Below are 24,923 nucleotides of genomic sequence, written 5' to 3' on the forward strand. Positions count from 1 at the left end.
AAACCACACGTACTCAAAGACAAAACTCATTAAAAAAGTTGTGGGTCAAAAATACTTTAGACTTTTTAAGTGACTGTTTCTCCAAAATTAACTTCAGATGACATGAAGGTGGTTCCTGTAATAAAATGGCAAACCAACACTTATACCATTAAAGTATACTTCGTATACGTGCACATATGCTAGTGTACATCTATGCGTACAGTCGAACCTGTGTTTTTCTCCTTAAGACCGATAAAATGTCTTTGTCCTTTTTTTTTTTTGTAGCTCTCGTATGACACTCACTCAAGTGTTTGTAAATGTGGCCGTCTGTTGTTGCAGTCTCTGCTATTTTGTTGTTCCATTTCTTCAGTTTCATTTTCTACTGTGAAACAACGGTCCAGGCCAGTGCTGCCACTTTGTGGAAAAACTGATTAGTGCAAAACCAAGTCAATGTGCATGTGCGACCTGCATGTATAGTACGCACATTATATTTTGGTGAAGAAACTTTGCATCACGCACACTAGCTGTTTCAATCCAAAGATTCCAATTAAACTTAATGTGCAAAACTGGAATATTTCATAAAACATTTGCGAATAAAGCATAGTTTCCATCCAACAAGTCAAAGAGAACAAAATCGTCACTTCCTGATAATCTGACACTAAATAGCTTATCACTAAGAAAAGTAGGCAAAGCCACTAAATATATTTTTCGTATATTAAGTTGCGCCTCAGAGTAAGCAGATTAAACAAATGCGGTCTTTTCTTTTGGAGGGAGATGCTGCTGTTTGGCTATTTTACAGAAATCCTTTGATGACAGACTTTGCTCTGGCATTTCAGAACGAGATCAATCCACTGGTTAGTCAAGTTATCCTGTCCCATCGTGCAAAGTCACATGACGACTTTTGATGAGCATGCTGAAATGTATTCCGTAAATTTGTTTACATTGTAAGTTATGCAAATTTTTTCTTATCGCATAAAACGTTTGTCCTACTCAGTTGTGTTCAAAAGTTGTTGTTTTTTTGTACGGATAAAAATAGGTGGATGGAAACAGCTACTGTAAGTGGTATACTTTGGCCTTTAGTAGTAATTAAAATGTATTAAAACTTTGTTTCAGTGCTTGGATTCCAAGCATAATTGACCATTTTCTGCTCTTACCTAGGCTTATTTTGGTTTTCTGATTTTGGAAACAATTTCAGACACTCCTTATATTCTTGTAGCCAAATTTGGTTTATAAACTGGACATGAAACAGAAGTTGTAATCAACCGTTCTTTCCTATGGTTATATATCAGAGTGAAGCTTCTTGAATGAGAATTGTTCACCTTCTCAGTGAAACCTCTGTACAATGTGAAATGGACAACAGCGGCGAGCATCATCTTGCAAACAAACTTCAGTTTTGCTATCCACTACAGTAGGTTTTTGGAGTACATACAGGCCTTTAGCATAAAAGATCATGGAAACACTTGATGGGGTCCTTTAACATCAAAACTTTGTGTTACTATGTGCCTACATAATACAGTACATTATCAAGGATGATCACTTGGGTAACAATACCCTACTTGGTTCAAACTCCCATTGACCTGTGGAAAACCAGCTGGTGGACTTCACAGCAGAGAGCTTTTTTCCTGAGCCTATTAATTGCATGAGTCCTCCATCTCACTTCTTGTGTTTTTGTCTCTTGTTAAGTTTGCGTCTGGAGTGTGAATCTGATCTGCGCTGTGATGTTACAGGACTGCTGCTGTCTTGCTGCAGAGTAAAGTTGTTGTCAGAGTACAGCAGTACCTGTTCCTCTCTTAGTCTCTCGTGAACCCCTTGATACAAGCTATTAAGATGCTGCGTCATCTCCCTGATGGAGTGCAAGATCTCAGACTTTTCCCTGAGCAGTTTAGCCCGGAGGCGTCGCAGGCTATCCACACTGCACTCCAATCCCAGCAGGACATCTAGCTTCCTCCGACGACAGTTCTGAGCAGCCATTTTGTTTTTACCCCTGCGGCGGATGTCTCTGATGAGCGTAAGCTGAGCCTCATTGAGATGATATTTGGCTAGCAAGCGATTGAATTCATCGACGGGTAAGTTTACGATGCGTTCATTGGAGAACGGGATATTCATCAAACGTGTGCGTTTCTCGTCGCGGCTGGAAAGATGATCCAGCATTTTGTTTTTTGGCAACTCGTTGGAAAGATCTTGTGGAGGTTTCCTCTGGGTTTGAGGTTGGTTGTAGGTATGATCGTGTCCGATGTGCTCGAGCCAAGGAAGGCGATGGAACTGGCTGGCTTCCAAAAAGCTTGATTGACACATTTTGGTTTGTTCTGGCATGTACCCGCCCACAGCTCCGTCCTCTTCCTTGATATGGGTGTAGCCCTCAGCGCCTTCCTCGGCCATCAAACTAGAGGTTGGGCTGAACAGTGATGAAGAGCATGAAGAAGATGAGGAGGAACTGGAAGATTCAGATCCACTAGGAGAGGCAGGGTTTTGACTGTAGTCCAGTGATAAACCAGAGTCAGAATCCACTGGGTTTTGCTCTTCAGACTGTTCCTGGCTAAGTTCTTGCAGAGCCAAATCCATTCGTTCAATCTCATCAAGCATGGCTTCCTCAAAAAAAGGATCTATAGGGATTGGCGGGCTAGCCCCAGTAGTCAGAAGGAGGTCTATGATATCAGAGTCTTCAAAAGCTTCTGCATTAGAAGTGTCCAAATTTATGTTGGGCATAGAGTTGTTGTTAATACATGTTTCTTCCATGGTGATGCTGTTTTGTGCTTCAGTGGTTCTTGGCAGCATGGCTTGGTGAAGGCTAACAGCCTGATGAATAAAGTTTTCCATTGATCCAATATTTCCGTCTGAATCACTGTTACTGTATGGAGAATCGCCTATTGTTTCGGCTGTATCCATGTCCTGTAAAGAGAAGAGAAGAAAAAATGTTTTTTTGCCTAGTCAATAAAACTTGTCACCTGCTCCATATATTCTAGAAACTAGAGAATTCTATTCTAGAGTAGTCAATAAAAAAGTCTGTATCTTTAATGATTAGTTTATTATATGTTTTACTCCAAACCATTGTGAAGAATAATTATTTAAATCATGGCTGGCTAATATATTCATATATTGCATAAACGTAACTGTTTATTTATGATGACTTTTCTGAGGTAAATATAACTTCACATGACGTGTTGTTCACCAGCGGTTTTGATGAGGTATTTTCTGTGATTTAAACAATGATTTGGTCATTACACGAGAGACAGTAGTTATGGAAATGTTTAATTTTGTTATTTGATTGCATTATTCTCATTTAAGTATATTTTAAACATACAATGATCAAGGTAGTTTATATAGTCCATAGGGACACTGAGTTCTTTGTGTAACCTGTGCACGTAACTGCTTTAGGCTGAAAAACAACTTCTAAAGAGGAACCATGTACCAGGAACAATTCGTTCTGAGACGGTCCGTATCAGGGAGAGGTGCATGAGATGTACACGAGTTATGAGGTGATGTGAACTTTGGGACTTTACAGGAAGATGTTTGTCATTTCATACCTGGGATTCCATGATGGCCAAAACATCTTGCCATTGTTGCTCTAAAGCTGTTGATTCCTGTTCAGGCAACAAGGGAGACATTAGTGGCCTCTGAAACTCCAAAAGTGCATGTTCTCCTACATTCTGTACATCAGGACCCATCAACTGAGAAAATGAAGATTTTTAAGAAGTTTGGAAGACCTGCATTTTCTTTTTTATCTCTATCCAGCTCTAAAACAATTCCCGCTTTAGAAATTGTTGTAAAAATATGAAATGTAGCAGTCTCGATTAAGTTTTTACCTCTGGAACTCCTTCTGAGGGGAAGTTGGCATCGATGCGAGGTAAGCACTCATCAATGGAAAGAGAAGCATCGTCCCTTACACCTGACAACTGAAAGAGGAGCGAGTGAGCATGAGGAAATTTTCTACAACTCATATCACTCTGTTATCTGTCAAGGTCAAACTATGACGGCAATGGTGCACTGCTTTGGAATGTGGAAAGACATCATAAAGGTCAGCAGTAACGAGATCAATAAATTCACTGCCAAATCTAATTTCCACACAATATGTTCACTCAATTTTGAGTGTATTTTGAGTCCTATTCACAGTATTTCAGTAGTTCAGCTCAATGTACTTCTCTCCAAGTCAAAAATAATTTGATGGAGATGACAAGTACTAAATAAATGTAAACAAAAAAAGACGATGTTTAGTGCCTTGTGAACATGTTCACTGTCATACCTGTAGATCTTCTCCAAAAATCTGGTTGTGAAATGGATTTGAATTTCTCCAGCTATCCACCATAAATTCATCATCTTCCTCTTCTTCCTCATTAAACAAGCTGAGAGATTGAGTTCTAGCATTTTCCAGCTGCTCCTGGTGGACATTTTGCTGAGGTTCCTGCTCCCAGAAGAAAGACAAACCATCTTCGTCCTGCAAATGCAAAAGTAAGTATCATTTCAGGAAGTATGTTCTCTAATGGATAGGAAGGGGTGGTCTCGGATAAGTCAGGATGGTCTATTGATGCCCTCATGTGATTTTGGAAACCTCCCATATGAATTTTAATTACGAGTTTGTTGCATTCAAGTGCTTTTTTGTGTATATATATATATATATATATATATATATATATATATATATATATATATATATATATATATATATATATTTATTTTTATTTTTATTTTTTTCAAATGTTTATAATAATCTGTCCTACCTACAGTAGTAACATCAAGATAATTGATGAATAACTTTTATATATGGTATCCATACATTTGCAGCCAACAGACAGTTCTTGGCTATAAATAGAGCTAACCTTTCCTTGTTCTGGAGGAGGATTAATGAAAGCGATTGGTCTCTTGGGTGTCTGTGCCGTTGTTACTGGAAGTCCCCTTAGCTTCCAGAGACCCCTGTGGTTCTTGTGACAAGCATTGCAGTTGACTAATATGTTTTTTGGTATTAGGGGAATAACAAACCCAATCCCCCTGCCTTATAGTTAAGGTTAGGGTGTCACTTAATCATGTAACCTATTCAGTACACATCAACATCCACACCTACATATGCTCAGTCCTAGAAAGGTTTTGACAAGGTCACTGTGCCTGTTTATGTTTAAGCTTAAGGTATGTGGTGCAGTGGAAGATGTTCATGTACTGTCCGTTGAGTTGGTTTTGAGGGGATGGGCCTAGAAACTTGATCAGTAGCCGGTAAACAGGCATTGCACAAGAAAATTCTCGGATTACAAAACAAGCCATGCTGGTGCTGGACGCCAAGCCAGCACATGCTCAGGCATTTCTAACAGCGGTCAAACTTCAAGTTGGGGTCACAACAAGCCTGCCTGGTCAAGTAAAGATGCCCTCGTTTGAACTACGGTGATCCATATGTGTTTTTTTCAAAACTAAAAATTAAGATTTTTTTTGTTGAGAAATTAGAAATTGCAATTCTGAAGAAAAAAAGTTTATTTCAGTAATTGATAAAACCTGATTCCTTTCGATACAAATATTTATTAATTTGAATGAGGAAGTTAAATAAATGATACAATGACTACTTCATAAAGCCTTTTTCTCTTATGACATGACATGCAGGAAAAAATAAAAAAATATTAGGCTAAATCGGGTACACAGTTTACTAATTCGTTCCCTCAATGTACTAAAACGTGCATACTAAAACGTTCCCTCGATTGACTATTTCGTTCAGTCGATTTATAAATCGTGCACACGATTTAGCAAATCAAGGGAATGCAATAGTAATCGTGTGCACGTTTTAGTACATTGAGGGAATGAATTAGTAAATTGTGCGCACAATTTATTTATTTTTTCTTGCATGTCATGTGCGGGGGTCCGTACTTTCCTGAATTAATCAATGTGTTTGAAAAAAATTGGTTGAATGAATGATTCAGTGACTCGCTCATAATGAACCAAAGTGTTAAAGCAAATTGACTTAACAAATAGTTCAATGACTGACTCAAGAAAGTCTAATAACATCTTAACGATGTTGAAAAGACCAAATATACACAGTAAAAAAAAAATGTTGATTTATCCACCAGTTTGATCGTATGTCATAGATACATTGCTGAATCGTTTTTTTACAATAAGTGATAAGTGAAGCTAGTTTTTCGCTGTAGCTCTAATTTGCCGTCATCTCACAACAATTTAAATGAATGTTTTAAAACATGTATCATTTAAGAACATTGTCGGGTAATCTTTAGAAAATCCCAAAATGAATATCCATTTCATCAATTAAATAATCAAAAGAATCCTATCACAAAATTGTGTGTTCCAACCCTCAGCTAAACTGAATTTAACTTCTGTTAACTAATCATTTTAGAGATGTTCAAGTGTGTGAGGAAGGATCCCTTTTCTCCTAACTGAATGCTTCTAATAATCCCTAAAGAAAAAATAGTCAACAGTCTGATCCAGCAACACCATGCTGCCCGTCAGTACTGGTCAAATGTGCCATAGGGCCGAATTTGCAGGCTTTTCTACACATCACACTAACAAACTGACTGGCTCTTGGTTCAGAAATAGCCCTGTGGATCATGTGCATGGAAACCTGTCAAATCTGATCTGGTCTGCACATGTGAGGACTTGACAAACGCATGGCAACTGTTTCTAAGTACAGGGTCCTTACTCAAGGGGAATTCAGACTCACTAACTGCTATCTTATTCTGTTACAAAGCCAGCTGGAGGAAGAGAAAGTAAAAAGCATTCATTTGAAATTTCCCTAGCTATCTCATTGAGTTGATGCATGTCCGCAGAAAGCAAAAGAAAGTGGCTTGATGCTTCTCACAGATGTCAATAATGTGTGTGCACAGCCAGGCAGATGCTCACAGTCACACTAAATAGTCTGCTGGACAGTGTTTGCAGTTTAACTCACGAAAAATGAGTAGTTTACTCAGCCAGAAGCAGTGGTTTACAGTTAAAACGCCTACCGTAATAATGTATTTGTTTCTTATAACTCACAGCTTTTCATTTCACATGATGTTAACTGAAGGATTGGAGTGGTGTGAATTATTGTGATGTTTTGTATCAGCTGTTTGGACTCTCATTCTGACGGCACCCATTCACTGCAGAGGATCCACTGGTGAGCAAGTGATGCAATGCTCAATTTCCCCAAATCATTTCTGATGAAGAAACAAACTCATCCACAGCATGGATGGCCTGAGGGTGAGTACATTTTTTAGCAGATTTTCAATTTTGGGTGAACTATTCACTTTGTCACTAAAGTGTTTTATATGCTTTTGATTTTATTTTGGAGTGTTTCTACTTATTCTTGAGTCTGAAAATCATTAGCTCCAGTTGTGTTTACAATATAGAAACGTATATAACATGCTAGTATACAGGCCAGCCATCATGTGTTACCCCCATTACCCAGAATAATCTGGGTCTCAAGAACCTCTCATGGTCAGTAGAACAAAAAACAACATGCAACGGTTAAAGCTGCAGTAGGTAACTTTTGTAAAAATCTATTTTTTACATACTTGTTAAACCTATCATTATGTCCTGACAGTAGAATATGAGAAAGATAATCTGTGAAAAAATCAAGCTCCTCTGGCTCCTCCCAGTGGTCCTATTGCCATTTGCAGAAATACATCGTCCCCGGTAAGAAACAACCAATCAGAGCTGCGGTCCGTAACTTTGTTTGTGTTCAAAATGTAGAAAAATGTATATAATAAGCGAGTACACCATGAATCCATTTTCCAAACCGTGTTTTTAGCTTGTCCTGAATCACTAGGGTGCACCTATAATAAGTGTTTATATTCTGACTATTTTAGATTGCTTCGGGGGTACCGCGGCGGAGTAACCCAGTACCTTTGTGATTCTTCATAGACATAAACAGAGAGAAGTAGTTCCGGCTACGATGTTCTTCCGCAAGACGCAAGCAGTTCTGTTTACTAACCGCTAGAGCGTCAAAAGTTCCCTACCGCAGCTTTAAGTAACGCATGGAGAGGAACTCCAGCCAAGCTGAAGGAGCAGATGCTTGAAGTTGCTTAACACTCAGCTGTGCCTCAGGACAAAGACAGGGACACATGTGTTTGCCCTACTAAATAACAAACCATTTGCATATCCAGACCAGACATGTCTGGTATACAGACACTTCTGTCTGGGTGTGTGTTTACAGAATTACTATTAGTGAAATGAGTTTTATTTGATATTGTTAAGTTACTTATGTTTTAACAATATTTGAATGAATGCATATCGTGATGTATAGTGTATAGTCTTCTTTAAAGTAATTTTGTATGTGCATTAACTTATTTCCAGCTAATTTTGCATGGCTATTGGAGATAAGAATTGTGGTGCACAAATAAATGTACAAATATTTTTACACTGCCACTCAAAATACTAAAAACAGCTATTATGAAATATTTTTACAATTAAAAAAAGTTGTCTATTTGATTATATTTTCAAATGCAAGTCATTTCTATGATTGCAAAGCTGAATTAGTCATGAGACATATTTTTCAAGATTTTTTGATGATAGAAAGCTCAAAAGAACAGCATTTATTTGAAAATAAATGTACTTCACTGTCACTTTTGATCAATTTAATGTGCCTTGCTCAATAAAATTCTTAAATTTCTTTCAAATAAGTCTTACTGACCCCAAACATTGGAGAGGCAGTGTATATAATTATATATATTCTCCAAACAATTATGTTTTATTTTATTCTTGTTATAGCTTTTTAGAAGCTTTAAAAAGAAAAACTAAATGTGACAGTCAAATATCCTTGCATGGAGGGTGATAGCACCAACTTTCCTTCCTCGACTATTTACTTGAACTTTTATGTAACAAACCAGAAAACAGGTAATTGACAGAAATAGACGAACATTTTTGAACATTTTCACTGACTTCACAGCTTACCTCTTTAATGGGTTCATCGTCTTCTGGATGGTCAAGGCTTCTAGGCATGTGCCCCAAATCTCTAAGGGTTTGATCCTCATCTATGTCATAACCCAGTTCCCCTCCACTTCCCAACCTCATGCTCAGCTCTGAGGGTTCCTCCACATCTGCAAGTCCTCCACCTTCCTCAAGGAGACCCACTTGAGCTGGAATGGAGACCCCATTGTCCGGCTCCCTGTGGACCAACCAGGCTTCCAGCTCCGCCGCCGGCACCTGCAGGCGGTCTAGAGAGCGAACCCAATTCAGAAGCCTGCGAGCTGTGAAGAACCCATCCAGATCTGCACTTTTTGGGTGCAGGTTATATCCATCCAGGATGTTTCCAAGATTGTGGAATTGAGTCCGAGTTAGAGCTGAATTTGGGCCCAGAATGATTTCGCTAAAAGGGGCAAGGTAGGGATCCACGTCCACACGCTTCCCAGCCAGACTGAGAAGAATAGCTACTTGGATCAGGCCCTCCGTGAGGTACTTCTTCAGGTCCGGCATGGCCCAAACCAGTGCCAAGAGCAAAGAATGAGCCAAGTCAGTCTCAAATTGAATATGAGCGTGTTTGTGTCTGTGTATCCAGCTTTAGAATTTCAAAACTTTCTCCATGAAGAAAAACTTCAAGTTTTTTTGTTTTTTAGTTCATAGAAAAAAAGAGAAACATTTCACACAAAATCCTGAAACAGAATTGAAAAATGATATAAGAATGTTAAGTTTCACACATTCTCAGTTAATGTAGCTTAGCCTATAATGCTTTTATAAAAAGAAAAAAAAAATAATATATATATATATATAAAACACTTAAAATGTTTTATTATAAATGGAAACCATATTTTAGTCATAAAGGCTATTGAGTAGTAGCATTGTTAACTAGTGTACAATATAATTATACTACGTATTAAACGCATTGTTGAGTCGCTGGCTTCTGATTGGTCAATACAGCGTTCCAGCTGTGACCCAGCTGTCAAAATGTCAAACATATCCTAGATGAACAATTGTAGGGTGGACACGCGCAACTTCTCGAATGTTCTGTTATCTTGAGCACAACACTCAAGATCATAAACTGCAATCATCGACTCGTGACACTCCCACTGACACACTTTCTTTCCTCATAACCGGGCAACAGGCGACTGAGTCACCCCAAGATTTAACCAAAACCTTTCTCATGAAATAAACACTACAGTGTTAGAGTTGGGGTTTATTCTGAAGAAAAAAATAAATAAAAATAATAATAAGATACACATTTTAAGTAATAAAATACTGCAAAACATGCTTGTTTCCCCCCTTTCATAACTCATTGCCTACATGTGACAAGCAGGATCAATAGCGATGAAACACACATTTACAGTTAGGCTAACGCACGGCACGAACATCGTTACACTGATAAAATACAACTTCGGCTGCCTTGAATATTTTAAATGGATTAATCTTTTAAACTGAACAGTAGGCTATAACGTTGTTCTCTGTTGACAATAGCTGATGTTTATATTATAAAAGCTGTGGCTAATAAAACTACCTTGTTTGCGGATGAGAGGTTTTGTGAGAGCGGGATACTCCTCCTGAGTGAGCTGATCCTGAATCACACCACTTCACATGCTCTATAACAGTGCGGAGTGTATTTATACGGCAGAAGTAAGCGGTGGAAAGTATTGGTCTCCTCCCCACGGGTCGTCACGTGAGGAGACTTTCTGTTTTCTTTCGGCTGGAGTCCGTGTTTGGAAGAGATTGCAGATTTTTCCAATAACACATCAGATGTGTTTTCTAGAGCTTTCGTGTTTATCTTTGGACCATGAAACTAGTGCCACGGAATAACTGACAAGAATAAAATGAAACCTACTTTGAACTATTTTGGTACACATGTGCATACGGGCTAAATATATTGGTCGATGGTAAATGATGCAATTTGCGGTAATATTTAAAGGGACAGTTGACCCAAAAATACAATTTCTTTCATTGCATACATGTTGTACCAAACCAACAAGACCATCTCTGGACCACAAAACTAAGAAGAAGAAAAAAAACTCTTGGAAACATGCGTTGACACAAAAGAGAAGAGACTGTTGAATAAAGCTAGGCTTATTTGTGTTTTCTTAGCACACAAAAAGTATTCTTGTAACTTCTTAACATTTAGGTTGAAGCACTGATGTCACGGGGACTATTTTAACGATGTCCTTACTACTTTTCTGGACCTTGAACATGGTAGTTGCATTGCTGTCTATAGAGGGTCAGAAAGCTCTCAGATTTCAAAATGATTTCTTAATTTGTGATCCGAAGATGGACAAAGGTCTTATGGGTTTGAATGACGTGAGGGTGAGTAATTAATGACAGAATTTTCATTTTGGGTGAACTATCCCTTTAATGATAGCCATTCACAGTTTTTTCTTACTGTGGAAGTCATTGGCTACCTTTAACTGTTTGATTATCAACATTATTTAAAAGAAATGCATGCAGGTTGGAACAACTTAAGTTATTTTATTTATTTTTGTAATTTTGGGTTAACTAGGGAGGAAATTATTTACAGATTCTTCTTATTATTATTATCCTATTATTACTATTATGTGACATTTTAATGAGTGTATTTACAGTAAGCGGTGTTTAAGCAAGCTTCGCCCCTGATCCCTGAACCTTTTCAGCTTTGCTGCCCCCTGTCGCGCTGGTAAGAGGTGACGTTACTTAATTTATTTGCTTACAGCAGCCGTTCATTATCTATTCATTGCATATCATTGCGTAATGAAACTTACTTGTGAAACGAGTTACTCATTAGAGCAAACAAAATGACGCCCAAAATTTAATTCTCAAGACTTCACAATCAAGCGAACAGCAGAGCGTGCAGTGGAAGCCGCCATTGTGGCTCCTGTACCGTAGCGCTGCTGAAGTAGAACTCTATGGTGGGTTTGAGCCAACATGGCGGCTCGAGGGCTGTAGTTGCAGACACGCCCCCTGTGAGTCAGAGGGTTTTAGGAGCGCTATGACAGCTCAAAGCTGTCCACGTCAACACTGCGCTACCACCATGGACTCCGCGGCTCTGGTAGGCTATGTGTTCCCTTTAATCGCTGTTTTTAATTTCTTCACTCAATATAAACGTTGAAATAGTAGATCGACTGGCTTTGGTAGCTTGTACGCAGTTTGTGTCTTTGACTCAATAGAAAAATATGTTTTCGACAGCAGCAGTTTACTCTTTATAGCCTATTATTCTAAGCCTTCGCGTGCTAAGTTGAAACAGTATTTTTAAGAAGCTATACAATTGTGAACTACTGAAAATATGACGTGTCTGGAATTATCAACGCTCGTGCATGTTTTTATCATTGCCAAAACGAAATTGTTGTTGCCAGAAACAGATCCGGTTTCTCTTTGCTAGCGAATGAAAATGTATGGGCGCAAGCCATAACATTCTTTTTATTTTTTCGATTATGAACGGATCATACATTTTAGTGCCTTTGTAATGTGTTCTCGCTTCTCGTGCACTACGGATTTGTTTATATTCATTTTCCACTTGTGGTTAGTTTGTCCTGAAAGTTTTTTTCCGTCTTCTCGTGTGAGATGTAGGTTTTTAAAGTGGGACGTGGATGCCACGTCCTCGACGCGTCTCTGCAGGAGCGGAGCGCGTGATTGATTCCACAGGTGGACACTTGGAGGAGATCAGGGACATTGCTTGCCATGGACATTTTAATACTCTTATGGGTTGACCTATATGGATCAGTACTAATTGCAAATGATTAATACAGTAGCTTTAAAAAAAAAAAAAAAAAAAAAAAAAAAAAATACATAGCGGCGTTAGACTGAAATAAGTGCTTTTTATAGCTTTTTTTATTATTTCTTTAAGATTGTAAACACTATACAAGACGTAGAATGACTTTCTACACTCACACACACACACACACACACACACATATATGTATATATATATATATATATATATATATATATATATATATATATATATATATATATATACACACACACATTATGCTTTTTTCATTTTAATACAATGTACTGTGTCATCTGAAACACTGAATAGCTGATATTGGAATATATTTTTTACATTTTGTAATTAAAAAGGTGATGTCGACCGTTTTACAGAAATTTCATTCATTACTCTCCTTGTAAAAAAAAAATACAAGGATCTGCACTGTTTACACATAATCTTAAGGAACACAAAATGAGCCCTTTCATGGAAGTAACCATGGGTGAAGATATGCTGCATGTTTTTATTGTTATATATAACAGTTTATACGAGTGAGAGGGTCGATGGTAACACTTTTAAAAGATGGATTTCCAGTGCAAGTATTCCAGTGAAATAGATGATAGAGATTAATTGTTGGGCCCTGAAGGTCCACATCGAGACAGAACTCTCTTGTATTCCAACCAGATGGGCTGAAAAGATGCTCAGATGATAGGTTTCTCCTTCTGTTCGCCTGGCTCAAGTTCTGTGATACACTCAGACTTTGAATCAGTGGTAGTCAGTGCATGACAGAACTTTGGCCCGGACGGACCCAGTCATTTGGGAGCCAACAACTTTCTCTTTTTATAGTTTTTTCCTGTCTGTATCATGTAACTGTATCATTTCAAGGGTGTAGGCTATTTATGACATATGAGATATGAAAAAAAAAAGTAATGTTGAATGTTTGGAAAATAACGTTGACCTATTTTTAACCAGGAACCCTCGCTCTACACTGTGAAGGCTGTTTTCATCTTAGACAACGATGGAAACAGACTTCTTTCAAAGGTGAACAGGCCCCATGTACCCTTCTAAAATATTCATTCTTGTCATCAAAGATGAACATATTCTTGAACTCTAGACATTTGGGTTATTTTAAAAAACAATGCAATTGTTAAACCATTAGCCATTCAATAATATTTGAACTTTCAACAAATATTAAATGAAGTTTTATGCTGCTTTATATCGATTGAGGTGCAAAATCTTGCTTCTATAGAAATGTGAATTCTGGCAGGGTTAAGCGCCATCACTAATTAAGCACACTTTCACCAGACAATCTGGAATTAAAAAAAAAAAAAAGACATTTATTTTGGGGATTTTTTTTTTTTTAAAGGAAATTACAAGCATGTTTGTTAGAACAGTGTTGGAAATAAACTTTGGAGGATCTCCTCTTTTGTGTAGTCATTTTATGAAGAAAAAAACAAACATGTGCAGACATGAAAAAGTGGAAATATGAGTTAAGCATTATGTATAGGCCTACATAGTCATGTACTATAACAAAAGATCCCTGTGCTGTTTCAGTACTATGATCCAGAACTCTATCCCTCGATGAAAGAGCAGAAGAATTTTGAAAATAACGTCTTCAACAAAACACACAAAGCTGACAGTAAGTTCATTATTTAATACTTCCTAATGTACGTTGCTTTTTACTAATCAATATGCTGCCAGATGTACTGCTTGTAGTGAGTAGACCTGATTGGCTGCTTTATGTTCCAACTCAAGCTCTTCAGATCAATGTTTCGTAGTAAATTCAAGGAAGTTTAGAGATTTGATTGTGCCGATTAGGACCACAACCCCTCTCAAAGTAAAATAATAAGTGTCCCAGATCAGTCCCTGATCAAGTAACTAGTTTACAGTGGTCATTGGAACTTGCATTTGCAAGAGTCCTCTGGGGTTTGCAGGTCAGATTACTGTAAAACTGGGTGGAGAACCTGTTCTAGAGTTCATAAATGTTTCTGTCACTTGCCCTGTGGGGTGAAGGAGGATGACACCGGGACAACAAAACCACCCTGATCCTTTCACCTGTTTAGGTGTTAACTGTTTAACATGGTCAAAATACACACCTGTATTTGTCTCTTAAAGGTGAACCCGGAGAAATGTGAAACTGTCCTGTCTGTTTAAATTTCTTGGAGTTTGTTGTTATTCTTCAACCAGATATTCAGACATACTGAGATTTAGGGCAAAAGGGCCAGAAAAAGCTATTTTGACCTGCAGTTGTTAAACTTCACATGAAACTTTCAGTAATCAGACACACCCGGTCCTGTAAACACAGTGTCTCAAAGTAAAACACTGTCCTGGGATCAGTGTTCCTAGTACAAACGAAACTGATCTTCAATTGGCATTGAAAAAGTATGTGGTATTTTTTGTGTGCTGTCTGTTGCTTTCAATCGTTGGAGTTTCTGTGGTAATAAACTTAGCGCCACCTAGTAGCAGTTTGAGAGTCATATTTATTTATCTCTTGTACCCAAAAGTGTAAAAAAAAAAAAAAAAAAAAATGGTTATTTAGATTGGTAAATGTTTGTTCTATATCTCTAACAGGTAATTGAACATACATATTTTTATGAATAAATGGTAAATCTTGTTGGATTTATGTCTTGTGTTTGCACAGATGAAATAGCCTTCTTAGAGGGAATGACGATAGTCTACAAGAGCAGCATTGACTTGTTCTTCTATGTAGTTGGCAGCCCTCAGGAGAATGAGGTAAGTCCTGTATACAGATGAGCTGGCCTGTGATTGGCTGAAGTGTTGTCCATACTCCAATCTTGTCACTTGTTTCTGACCATTACAGAGAGCGGGTCAGTTTTGGACACTATTTGATATCTGTGCAGTTTTGTTTGTGAAAGAGGATGCACAACTAACAAAACGTCAGCTGATGTGTCTCTCTTTTCCTGTATTTGTCTGATCTCAGCTCATGCTGATGGCAGTGTTGAACTGCTTGTTTGAGTCTCTCAGTCAGATGTTGAGGTGAGTTCATGCTCTAATATACCATCACTGTTCAAAATGTTGGGTTCAGTGGGATGTGTGTTTTTTTAAAGAACTGAATACATTTATCCTGCAAGGATGCATTAAATTGATCAAAAGAGACAGGAAAGACTATAGATTTCTGTTTTTAAATAAATGCAGTTCTTTTGTAAATGCAGTTCTGTCTTCATCAAAGACTGTCTGAATAAAATCTATCAGTCATTCCACAAAAATATTAAGCAGCACAACATTTATAATGAGAAGAAATGCTTCTTGAGCAGATAATCATTATTTTGGAATGATTTGTGATGGATCATGACGACTGGAGTAAAGATGCTGAGAATTCAACTTTGCATCACAGGACAAAATTTTTTGTTAAAAACAAAAAAAGTTTTTTTTTTTTACATATTAAGTTATAATATTTGATCAAATAAATGCAGCCTTGGTAATCATGATAAACTTCTATCAAAAAACTTTAAAAAATCTTACCAGCCCCAAACTTTTGAAAGGTTATATATGAAATCTGAGGCCTAGTGATATTCGGACAACATTGTATCTTTTTAAGAACAGTTTTGACACTGTATGCAGTTCTAGCTGCCTATAGGCTTAACCATGTCAGAATTCCCAGAATTCTTGGCATCAAGCCTCCTGTGGTAACCACAGAAACTGGTGAAGTGCAGCGCGGGATGTTACAGAAGAACACTTGTGTGCTCAGATGTCTGGTTCTTCTCCAACAGGAAGAATGTGGAGAAAAGGACTCTGCTGGATAATATGGATGGAGTGTTCCTAGTGGTGGATGAAATCATCGATGGAGGGTGAGTAACACTGTTCTCTTTTAGAACCTGCACAGTCCAGTTGAATTTAAATGTACTCCGGTCTTCAGTGTCACATGATGCTTCAGAATCATTCTGATATGCTGATTTGGGGCTCAGGAAACTTATTACGGTCAATGTGGAAAACCATGCTTAAAGGGTTAGTTCACCCAAAAATGAAAATTCTGTCATTAATTACTCACCCTCATTTCGTTCCAACCTCATAAGACCTTCGTTCATCTTCAGAACATAGATTAAGATATTTTTGATGAAATCGAAATGACCCTCCATAGACAGAAACACAACTGACATGTTCAAGACCCAGAAAGGTAGTTAGGGTTAAAAGGTTAAATTGTTAAAATTCAAAGGTTCAGGTTCAGCCCTTATTTTATGAAGCTATGAGAATACTTTCTGTACTAATTGAAAACAAAAATAACACATTTCTTAAGACATGACAGTGCAACGACACATGCATGTGCATTCCTCTGCTTGTGAACCAGGTGCAGTGCATCCGGGTTCTACGTCAGCATGCGTGGTCCTGTCATGACTGACACCCAATTTTTGTTTTCTTTGCGCACAAAACTATTCTTGGGTTAACTATCCCTTTAATATTTTAGTTGAAATTGTATATACTCAATAACCAGACTGACTGAGTTTATCATTATCATGAGGGTCGCTTTTATTTAAAAAATGTCAACGCTGACAATTTTGTGTGGTAAAACTAACGTTTTTCTACATTCATGTGTTGCCCGTTGACATGTTACAGGGTGATCCTGGAGAGTGACCCCCAGCAGGTCATTGAAAAGGTCAACTACAGGGTAAGAGACCGTATAGAAGAGCACATATCATTGTGTAATGAACTGACAGTGTTTGTTTCCTGTATTTATGGGTTCTGCTCTGACAGCTTGTTATTATACACCAGACAGTTGTTAGATGTGACAAAAGTACTGCAAGTCAGCAGTTTCTAGTTTCTAGCTTGCTTTTTTTACTTCGAATCACTGCTTCCTGTCTTTATAACTACCTCGGCAAATCATTTCAGCTTGACAGGAAGTTGCCCTTTTTTTTGTCTAAACAGAAGATCCGTTCTGTTATTCTATAATTAATGTGTCCCTTTCACTTGCATACACAAACACACAGACTAAATGCCCCCTCTCTTGCCCTGTCAGTGTTTGTCGGAGCAAGCGTATGGCTTCGTCCTTTTTGATTACATCACTGGTAACGTGGAGGGCCAAGGAGAGAGGCGGCAGCTACTGTAGCTCTCCTTCCCTCCCTTCCCTCTCTCTCCCGTTGATTTAGAGCTGGATAGACACAGGAGAGAGAGAGAGAGACGAGGGTGAGAGAGTGGACAGGTAACTGCATGGCATGCACAAGCGTGAGTGAAACTCACAAGAGGAACAGCTGTAACCCAGGCGGGCGATCAATATTAAAAAAGCGTCTCGCTGACATCTGACCATAAACCTTTCGCTGCGGAGTGGGAGACACTGAGTCACATCTTTGAGTTACGCTCGCATAAACTCTCTCAATCAAAGACCGGCATGATTTCAACGCAGCTGACCTCAGACCACGCTTCTGATTTATGCTGCTATGAGTTTTATTTTTTACTCCTGTGCAGGGGGGCGGGGGATCTCCTACTAAAATCCACCCTTAAAATAAATGTTAAAATTCACATAAAAAGTGAATGCATTACAAAATAGAATACAAATAAATAGTACCACTAAATGAATCTTTAAATTCTATCTAAAGATCTAATCACAGGCAAATGTATATTGTCAGTATATACTAGAAATATTTTTTTAAAGAATTTTTTTTTTTTTTTTTTAGCAGTAAAAATGGAAATGTATTATCCATTAATACATTGTAGCAGCTGGAGAACGTTTTATTTTGTCATTGTCATTGTCATTGATTTTCAGAATGGTCCTGCTCCAGTAAAGTGGATTTGCATTTTTTTTTTTTTTTTTATTAATTATTATATTTTTAAATTGCAATGTATAATATGTGAATCCAGTACAAATGGACATTGCTAGGGTGTCATCTGTGGGAATATGTTGCCCCACTAAGGTTGTATTTATTGATTTTTATAATTTTCATATTATTCATATTTATTTTAAATGTCAGCATAAATAACATTTAAAATTTAAAACAAAAATGCAAACCTCAGACAAATGTATTTTTTAATAAATCTTGAAGTGTTTATTTTATTTATTGGAATTTTTTTTTTTTTTTTTTACACTAGTGACATTTCAATGAATTATCAGTGAATAGACTGTACTTAATTACTTGTTTGTTTGTTTAGACTCACAAAATTTGATGTATTACTTTATATTAGAAGTACCATATAAATACATTTTAGCAGCTGGGGCATAACTTTATTCTGTGATCTTCTAGATGTTTTTTTTATACTCAGTTTTAATGATTTTCTTGTTCTGGTGTAGTGATCGACCAGTATGGACTTTTATATAATATCTATAAAAAAACTGATGGCTAAAATAAGTCCAATATATACATAATAAACATAATCAAAAGAATACATGGGTATATTTACTAAACATTTGCTTAATTGACAACAGAAAATGCGGCCATTATTATCAAGCAATGCCATTAATCTCAAATCAGGCAGAAATGTGCAGATAATTTGGTCTGTTATTACTTCAAATGTCCTCTGTGTGTTCTTGCTACAGCTTTGGGACACTGTTTTTGGTCATTAGTGATGTTTAACATTAGTAGCAGTGGAGTTACAGTGTGTTGGTGACCTTTAACCTTTACTTTGGCATACAGTAACAGCTTCAAACAAATTGCATGATATGTTTGGCTTGGTTTTTTGTAGTTTATGTTGGTTAGTTATTATTTTAAATGTAATTGTTTTTATTTTTGGCTTTTTTGCAGGCAGATGACAGCCCATTATCAGAACAGAGTGTGGCACAGGTACTGAACACATAATGAACTTACATAGAAAATCGCAAACACACAGACACTGTAATAAGGCATTTCCCTTCTTTTAACATCTTTGCATAAAACACTTTTACAGTTCAAAACTTGTTAAAAAGGTCTGAAATGGTTTGCTTTCTGTCTTCTGTCATTAACGCCTGGACTGATTTTAGTCTCGCTCTAACCACTAACTCTAACCTTGACAGCACATCACTGAAAAACTGGCTCTCACCTCTAATGTAAGTGCATGAACACTCACACATATATATGCATGCTGAGGCGAGCAGGCATGTGCATTGAAGATACTGAAATATGTTATTCAGCCTTTAGTTTAAATCTTTGATACATTATATCTGAGTGACAACAGAGGTGTAATATCATAGATAATGGACTAAAACTAATCTAAAGGGAAGTTTAATTATAAAAAGCCGTCACAGTAGATGGAAGCAATTGTTAAGAAGCTCGGATCGTAATGTGGTCTTCAGATGCCCCCTTGTGGCCATAATATGAAATTGTTAGTGTGTGGTTGGGGAGTTTTTTTATTACGATAGTAATATCCCCGCTATCAGGAAACTCAGAACGTTCTGGCAAGATTCTCTCAAACCTATGAACAAATGTTTTCCCGGTATCATTATGTTATCTGGTCTTTAACAATGTTCTGAAAACGTTAGCACAAAACATTAGTTAGATTCCATCCATGGTCTTGTTTTAGAGAACATTCAAAAGAAACATCCCCTTAATGTTTGCAAAATGATAGAATTAAATGTCCCTTTACTGTTCCCATAAGCAGGACCTTTTTATTTGTTATATTTTATTTCATATACTATTTTTTTTTTTATGAAATATATTTTACACTTTTTTTTATATTTTGTTTTAGATGAACATTCAAAATTTGTGATTTCATAACTTAATAAAAACCGATGCAAAACGTTTTTTGTTGTTGCGTACACCTCCTTATGGCATCTGGCATTATCAAAATATAATGATTTTAATTTATTTTATTTTATCTATCTATCTATTGTTTTAAAATAGTGTTTTGCACCTATATTGCCTTGCTTCAGAATGAAATATTAATACTCACAATATATATTATATTAACTGATTAACAACTCACCTTATTTCATATTGAATTGCATATATGTTGTCATTGTGGTACAGTTTTTTTGTTGATTTGACTAATACACCTTGTTTTATTTTTCAGGTGTTACAATCAGCAAAGGAGCAGATCAAGTGGTCGATTCTAAAATAACATTTCTCCATGACCTCTGAAGGAACCTGTAAATTATTGCAAGGGAATTTCGTTTTTTATTTTTAATGAGTTGTAATGTAATTAATTATTAAAGTAGTGCACATGGTAGTTAACGTTTAGTGCTGGTGTATTTATATTTGTTTGTCAAAGAGTAAATTAGGTCATTTGTGTGTGTGTTTTTTTTTAAATGATATAAAAGGCATATTTGCTCACTGGGCTCTGAACCAAATATCAGCCAATGCACAAATACCTGTCTATTTCCAAATCAGCTTTAAAGCAATTGCAATTCTATTTAACCTCTGCAAATATTGCTGTTCTGTTTAGAAGAGGTACAGTTATGTTTCCTTTCAGCATAGCCTCTCATTTAAATGGTCATATGTCAAAGCTTTATTATCTAAACTTGTCTTTTGTCAGTTTTGGTATTTTTGTTTTGCTTTACAACCTGTTGTGAAAAAATAAATGACTGCGTTCTGTTACACTAGGCATATATATATATATATAAACAAAATATTTTGCAGTTTTTTTAATAAAGAAAGTGCAATATTATGAAATTGAGTCCACTATAATATTAATAATTTTCTGACGAGCCACAACTAAACACTACATGTACTGTAGTTTAGAAGTAGGAAAATATCATTTAAAATGTTTATAAAAAATGTCAAAGACATTTCAGAAGGCTATATTTTATTTTCTAATAAAATAAACTATTCTGTGGTTTAATTTTTAAAACCATGGTTTCAGGAAGTACTTGTGCACAAAATTGTCATTTATCTAATAAATGTTTTTATTTATTTATTTTATTTGAGGATTTGTTGAGTAATTTCTCTCTTAAGACCGAATGACAATACGACAACAATGCTGATTCTCTATTGGAGAGAGAAGAGTGAATGTTGACCAATCAGATTTGTTCCCTATTGAATATTCTGCATAAATGCGAATATATTTAATAGTAACAAAAAGAGGGTGTGGCTTGAACTGCCATTGGATGCCGTGGGCCAATGAAAATCGCGAAGCCGAGGCTCCGCCTACTGAGGACTTGTCGAAGCGTGACTGGTCGCAGACATTAAAACTGGGCGTTGACTTGTGAAAGCGTGGGTGAACTTCAACACCCAATCACATTTGACTCTTTCTTTTCGGCTCATGCCAGCCAAATCTGACCTGTTCATTACCACTAGCCCAAATAAAGCATACAGGCTAATAATAATTAGTTACCCAAATGTTCTGGTTAAATTTAGAGGTTTAATTTAGTAATGATTATAAATTTAGACCTGACAAAAATAGCAACAAATAACATTATGCATACAGCCCACCATATCTCATTCTACAAATAAATAAGGCTATCAGAAAGTAAGCACAATTTGCTACATGTGGCTACAATTACAACCTTTTAAACAGTAAAACATGAAATATAAGCAAAATCCACAGTATATTCCGTTCTTATATAAAATTATTATATTTAATTACAAATTTTCTTATCCTATTAAGGCGAGCTAACACTTGGGCAAGCTGGCATTATTATCAAGCAATGCCATTAATCTTAAATCAGGCAGGAACGTGCAGATCCTTTGGTCTGGTATTACTTCAGTTGTTGTTCTTGCTACAGCTTTTTGTTGTTATTTTTTGGACATTAGTTTTTTGTTGCTGTTGTTGTTTTTACAACCTGTTGTCACCTATTCTTGACTGCGTTTCCCAAAATCATTGTAGACTTAAGTTGATAGTAAAAACTATCGCATGAATCGTCTGAGACTTGGGGACCGTATCTCAAAACCATCGTAATTTAAGTAGTACTTGAAAATCTTCTCAAGTGCATCTCTAAAAGAGTGCACCTTTACCTTTATTCAAGTGCAATGTGATTATAATTAAGGCTTTTGGTTGTACTTTATTGTACACTTTATTGATCGTTTTTTAATATTAAATTATAAATTAAGTGATTGACAAGTGTAGAAAAATATAAGTAGAAATACACTTCTAACTTAAATCACACAAAAAAGAAGAAAAAAAAAGAAGTAATGTAGTAAATATTCTTCAAAGGATGGGAAAACCAGGGATAAGCTAAAAGAAAAAAAAAGACTTGCTGACGTGCACAAAATCCGGTAATGTATTGGACCCGTAAATAACAGATATTATTTAATATATAGTATAATATTAATCTAGGCTACTGTATAGTAATCGTATACTATATTATATTTCAACATTTCAGCCCTTGACAAATGGATAGCGACTGCTAGCACTTAAAGCACAGCTACGTGTGACTGTGTAAGTGCATTTTGGGAAACGCACGTGAAACAATAACGAACGATTGTAAAAAGTGCTGCTTTAGGAGTCGCTATCCGTTTGTCAACTGCTAAAATGTTACCTAATATAATGGATCCTAATTAGTTACTTGAAATGTTAACCTAATGCTGCGTTCCAGACAACTCGGATATTATATTATATTATATTATATTATATTATATTATATTATATTATATTATATTATATTATATTATATTATATTATATTATATTACATAGTGTATAATATTATAACCTACTCTACATTATATATACGCCCGAGTCTTTATAGCATATTTCCTATATTACACATATATTTTTTTATTTTGTGTATTTCTTTATAAAGGAAATAATTAAACTTTTTTATTTTTTATAATAAAGTGAACAATAAAGTAGGACAATCAAATCCTATATTATAATCACATTGCACTTGAATCAAGTTAAGAATTCATAAGAAGACAGATTTATGTGGTTACCTGGACAATCGGCAGACCACATAAATCTGTCTTCTTACTATGCACTTCAGGTTTGATCTACAATCTACGATGATATTGAAGTGCTACTTAAGTTGCACTGCCTTTGGGAAACAGACCGTAATATGAAGATCAGTCGTATCGTTTTTATGAACTTTTTAGGCTTACGAAGATTTTTGGGAAACGCAGGCCAGAACCAGCTAACACTGTTACTTCCTCTCATGACCTTTTACTTTCTTAATTTCCTCCCTGCGATGTATCATTTTCTTCTTTTGATCTCGTACTTCTGTGTTTAGTTTGGACCCCTGTTTGGGCTCCTCATCATGACTGTACCTCAGAGGTGTCAAGTAACTTACTCAAGTAGAAATTTGGGGTATCTATACTTTATTGGAGTAATTATTTTTCAGCTAACTTTTTACTTCTACTCCTTACATTTTCACGCAAGTGTAATTTCTTCTCCTTACATTTTAAAAATAGGTTCGTTACTGCTATTTCATTCCGGCTTGTCATCATTAAATAAAATAAAATAAAATAAAAAAAAGAAGAAAAAGAAAAAAAACTATCCAGATAAATCGCGCCATCCGGATGGAGTGAATTTGATTGTGGTTGGATGAGAAGTATAAACATATGCCATTCCGACACCCTATTGGTTTGTACGCGATCCATCGATCCATCACACCTGCACATGACACAAATCACATCACACTCCAGCAAGGACATACTTTAGCCAGTGGTGGGTTCGTAAAAAGTTATCATTTATCAAATGGGTGCTTTCTCTTCATCCTCGCGAATTAAGCTTCCCAAATTGTTCAACACTTAATATAACATTATAGTCATTATGGCTTATGGCCTTTAGAAAAATGTTTTTTTAAGGTGGGGTAGTTACCCCTGTGGCGTGGCCTAAGCTTTTGTTCTTAATGGCGTTTTTTCCCCTACATTACTTTTTCTTTTTTGAAACCAGTACTTTTGCACTTTTACTTGAGTAAAAAGCTTGAGTTAATACTTCAACCGCTACAAAAGTCTTTTTTAAACCCTAGTATCTATACTTCTACTTGAGAAATGAATGTGAATACTTTTGACATCAGTGGTGTATCTCCACAATAGCCTACCATTTTTGGTCTGTTTATTTGTGCTTTTTCAAAACCTCCAAATTTAATCTCTTTATTTATATGTTAGAGAGAGAGAGAGAGAGAGAGAGAGAGAGAGAGAGTGAGAGAGAGAGAGATTAATTGCTCATTTTGTATAATAAATAGATAAATAAAATGAAATGTCAAAAAATGAAGGAATCAGTGAGGAAGATTCACACACAAAATTCACATGCAGGTGTTGTTTTAAATATTACGGACTTCCCTTCAAATCAGCCACAACAAATAATGAAATTACAATTGTAGCCTAATCTATTTTTATGTTTTGATAAGATCAATATATATATATTAGTGTGTGTGTGTGTGTGTGTAAACATTAAGATTTCATGTTTTTATCCATTTAATGGGAAGTGTGTATAGGCTATTTTAGGTTTAGGTCCATTTTTTAAGTGACATCATGAGTTTAACAATACCTAATAGTTGAGCACACATATTGCAGTGTTAAAAATGCTCATGGAAATCAGTGACTGTATTGGTAAAAGTAATTTACGAGTTTGAAAATAATTATTGGTAC

At 36.2% G+C, this 24,923-nt stretch overlaps 2 protein-coding genes across 8 annotated transcripts; one reads left to right on the forward strand and one right to left on the reverse strand.

Annotated features, from left to right (window-relative positions):
- Positions 1-213: 213 nt before the first annotated feature.
- Positions 214-10,704, reverse strand: LOC113046732 (endoplasmic reticulum membrane sensor NFE2L1-like). 2 transcript variants are annotated; one of them, XM_026207658.1, is made up of 6 exons: positions 10,370-10,704; positions 8,833-9,530; positions 4,220-4,411; positions 3,783-3,872; positions 3,504-3,560; positions 214-2,868 (listed from the first exon to the last, which is right to left on the reverse strand). In XM_026207658.1, the coding sequence occupies exons 2-6, from the start codon at positions 9,352-9,354 to the stop codon at positions 1,633-1,635; spliced, it is 2,097 nt and encodes a 698-aa protein (XP_026063443.1). In that variant the 5' UTR covers positions 9,355-9,530; positions 10,370-10,704; the 3' UTR covers positions 214-1,632. The 2 variants fall into 2 exon arrangements, with proteins under 2 accessions (XP_026063443.1, XP_026063442.1); XM_026207657.1 differs by having other exon boundaries at positions 3,504-3,647.
- A 361-nt stretch (positions 10,705-11,065) lies between these two features.
- Positions 11,066-20,994, forward strand: LOC113046733 (coatomer subunit zeta-1-like). Of its 6 annotated transcripts, none has more exons than XM_026207659.1 (10): positions 11,066-11,163; positions 13,511-13,579; positions 14,093-14,177; positions 15,180-15,271; positions 15,480-15,535; positions 16,270-16,347; positions 17,111-17,162; positions 19,228-19,266; positions 19,476-19,508; positions 20,471-20,994. In XM_026207659.1, the coding sequence occupies exons 1-10, from the start codon at positions 11,128-11,130 to the stop codon at positions 20,516-20,518; spliced, it is 588 nt and encodes a 195-aa protein (XP_026063444.1). In that variant the 5' UTR covers positions 11,066-11,127; the 3' UTR covers positions 20,519-20,994. The 6 variants fall into 6 exon arrangements, 4 of the variants coding, with proteins under 4 accessions (XP_026063444.1, XP_026063445.1, XP_026063446.1 ...); XR_003276146.1 differs by lacking the exon at positions 19,476-19,508 and adding an exon at positions 17,511-17,693 and having other exon boundaries at positions 11,067-11,163; XR_003276147.1 differs by lacking the exon at positions 19,476-19,508 and adding an exon at positions 17,511-17,677 and having other exon boundaries at positions 11,067-11,163.
- Positions 20,995-24,923: the final 3,929 nt, after the last annotated feature.

Source organism: Carassius auratus, chromosome 28 (assembly GCF_003368295.1).
Source record: "Carassius auratus strain Wakin chromosome 28, ASM336829v1, whole genome shotgun sequence".
In the NCBI taxonomy this organism is placed as follows: domain Eukaryota; kingdom Metazoa; phylum Chordata; class Actinopteri; order Cypriniformes; family Cyprinidae; genus Carassius; species Carassius auratus.

Bases quoted from the DNA above. Each gene is read 5' to 3' on its own strand.
- LOC113046732 (XM_026207657.1), bottom strand. From the start codon at position 9,354: ATGCCGGACCTGAAGAAGTACCTCACGGAGGGCCTGATCCAAGTAGCT. The intron at 3,873-4,219 runs GTATGACAGTGA...CTCCTCTTTCAG, and splicing joins TTTTTGGAGAAGATCTACAG to TTGTCAGGTGTAAGGGACGA. The intron at 3,648-3,782 runs GTAAAAACTTAA...TCATTTTCTCAG, and splicing joins CCTCAGAAGGAGTTCCAGAG to TTGATGGGTCCTGATGTACA.
- LOC113046733 (XM_026207661.1), top strand. From the start codon at position 11,822: ATGACAGCTCAAAGCTGTCCACGTCAACACTGCGCTACCACCATGGAC. The intron at 15,272-15,479 runs GTAAGTCCTGTA...GTCTGATCTCAG, and splicing joins GCAGCCCTCAGGAGAATGAG to CTCATGCTGATGGCAGTGTT. The intron at 19,267-19,475 runs GTACTGAACACA...TAACCTTGACAG, and splicing joins CAGAACAGAGTGTGGCACAG to CACATCACTGAAAAACTGGC.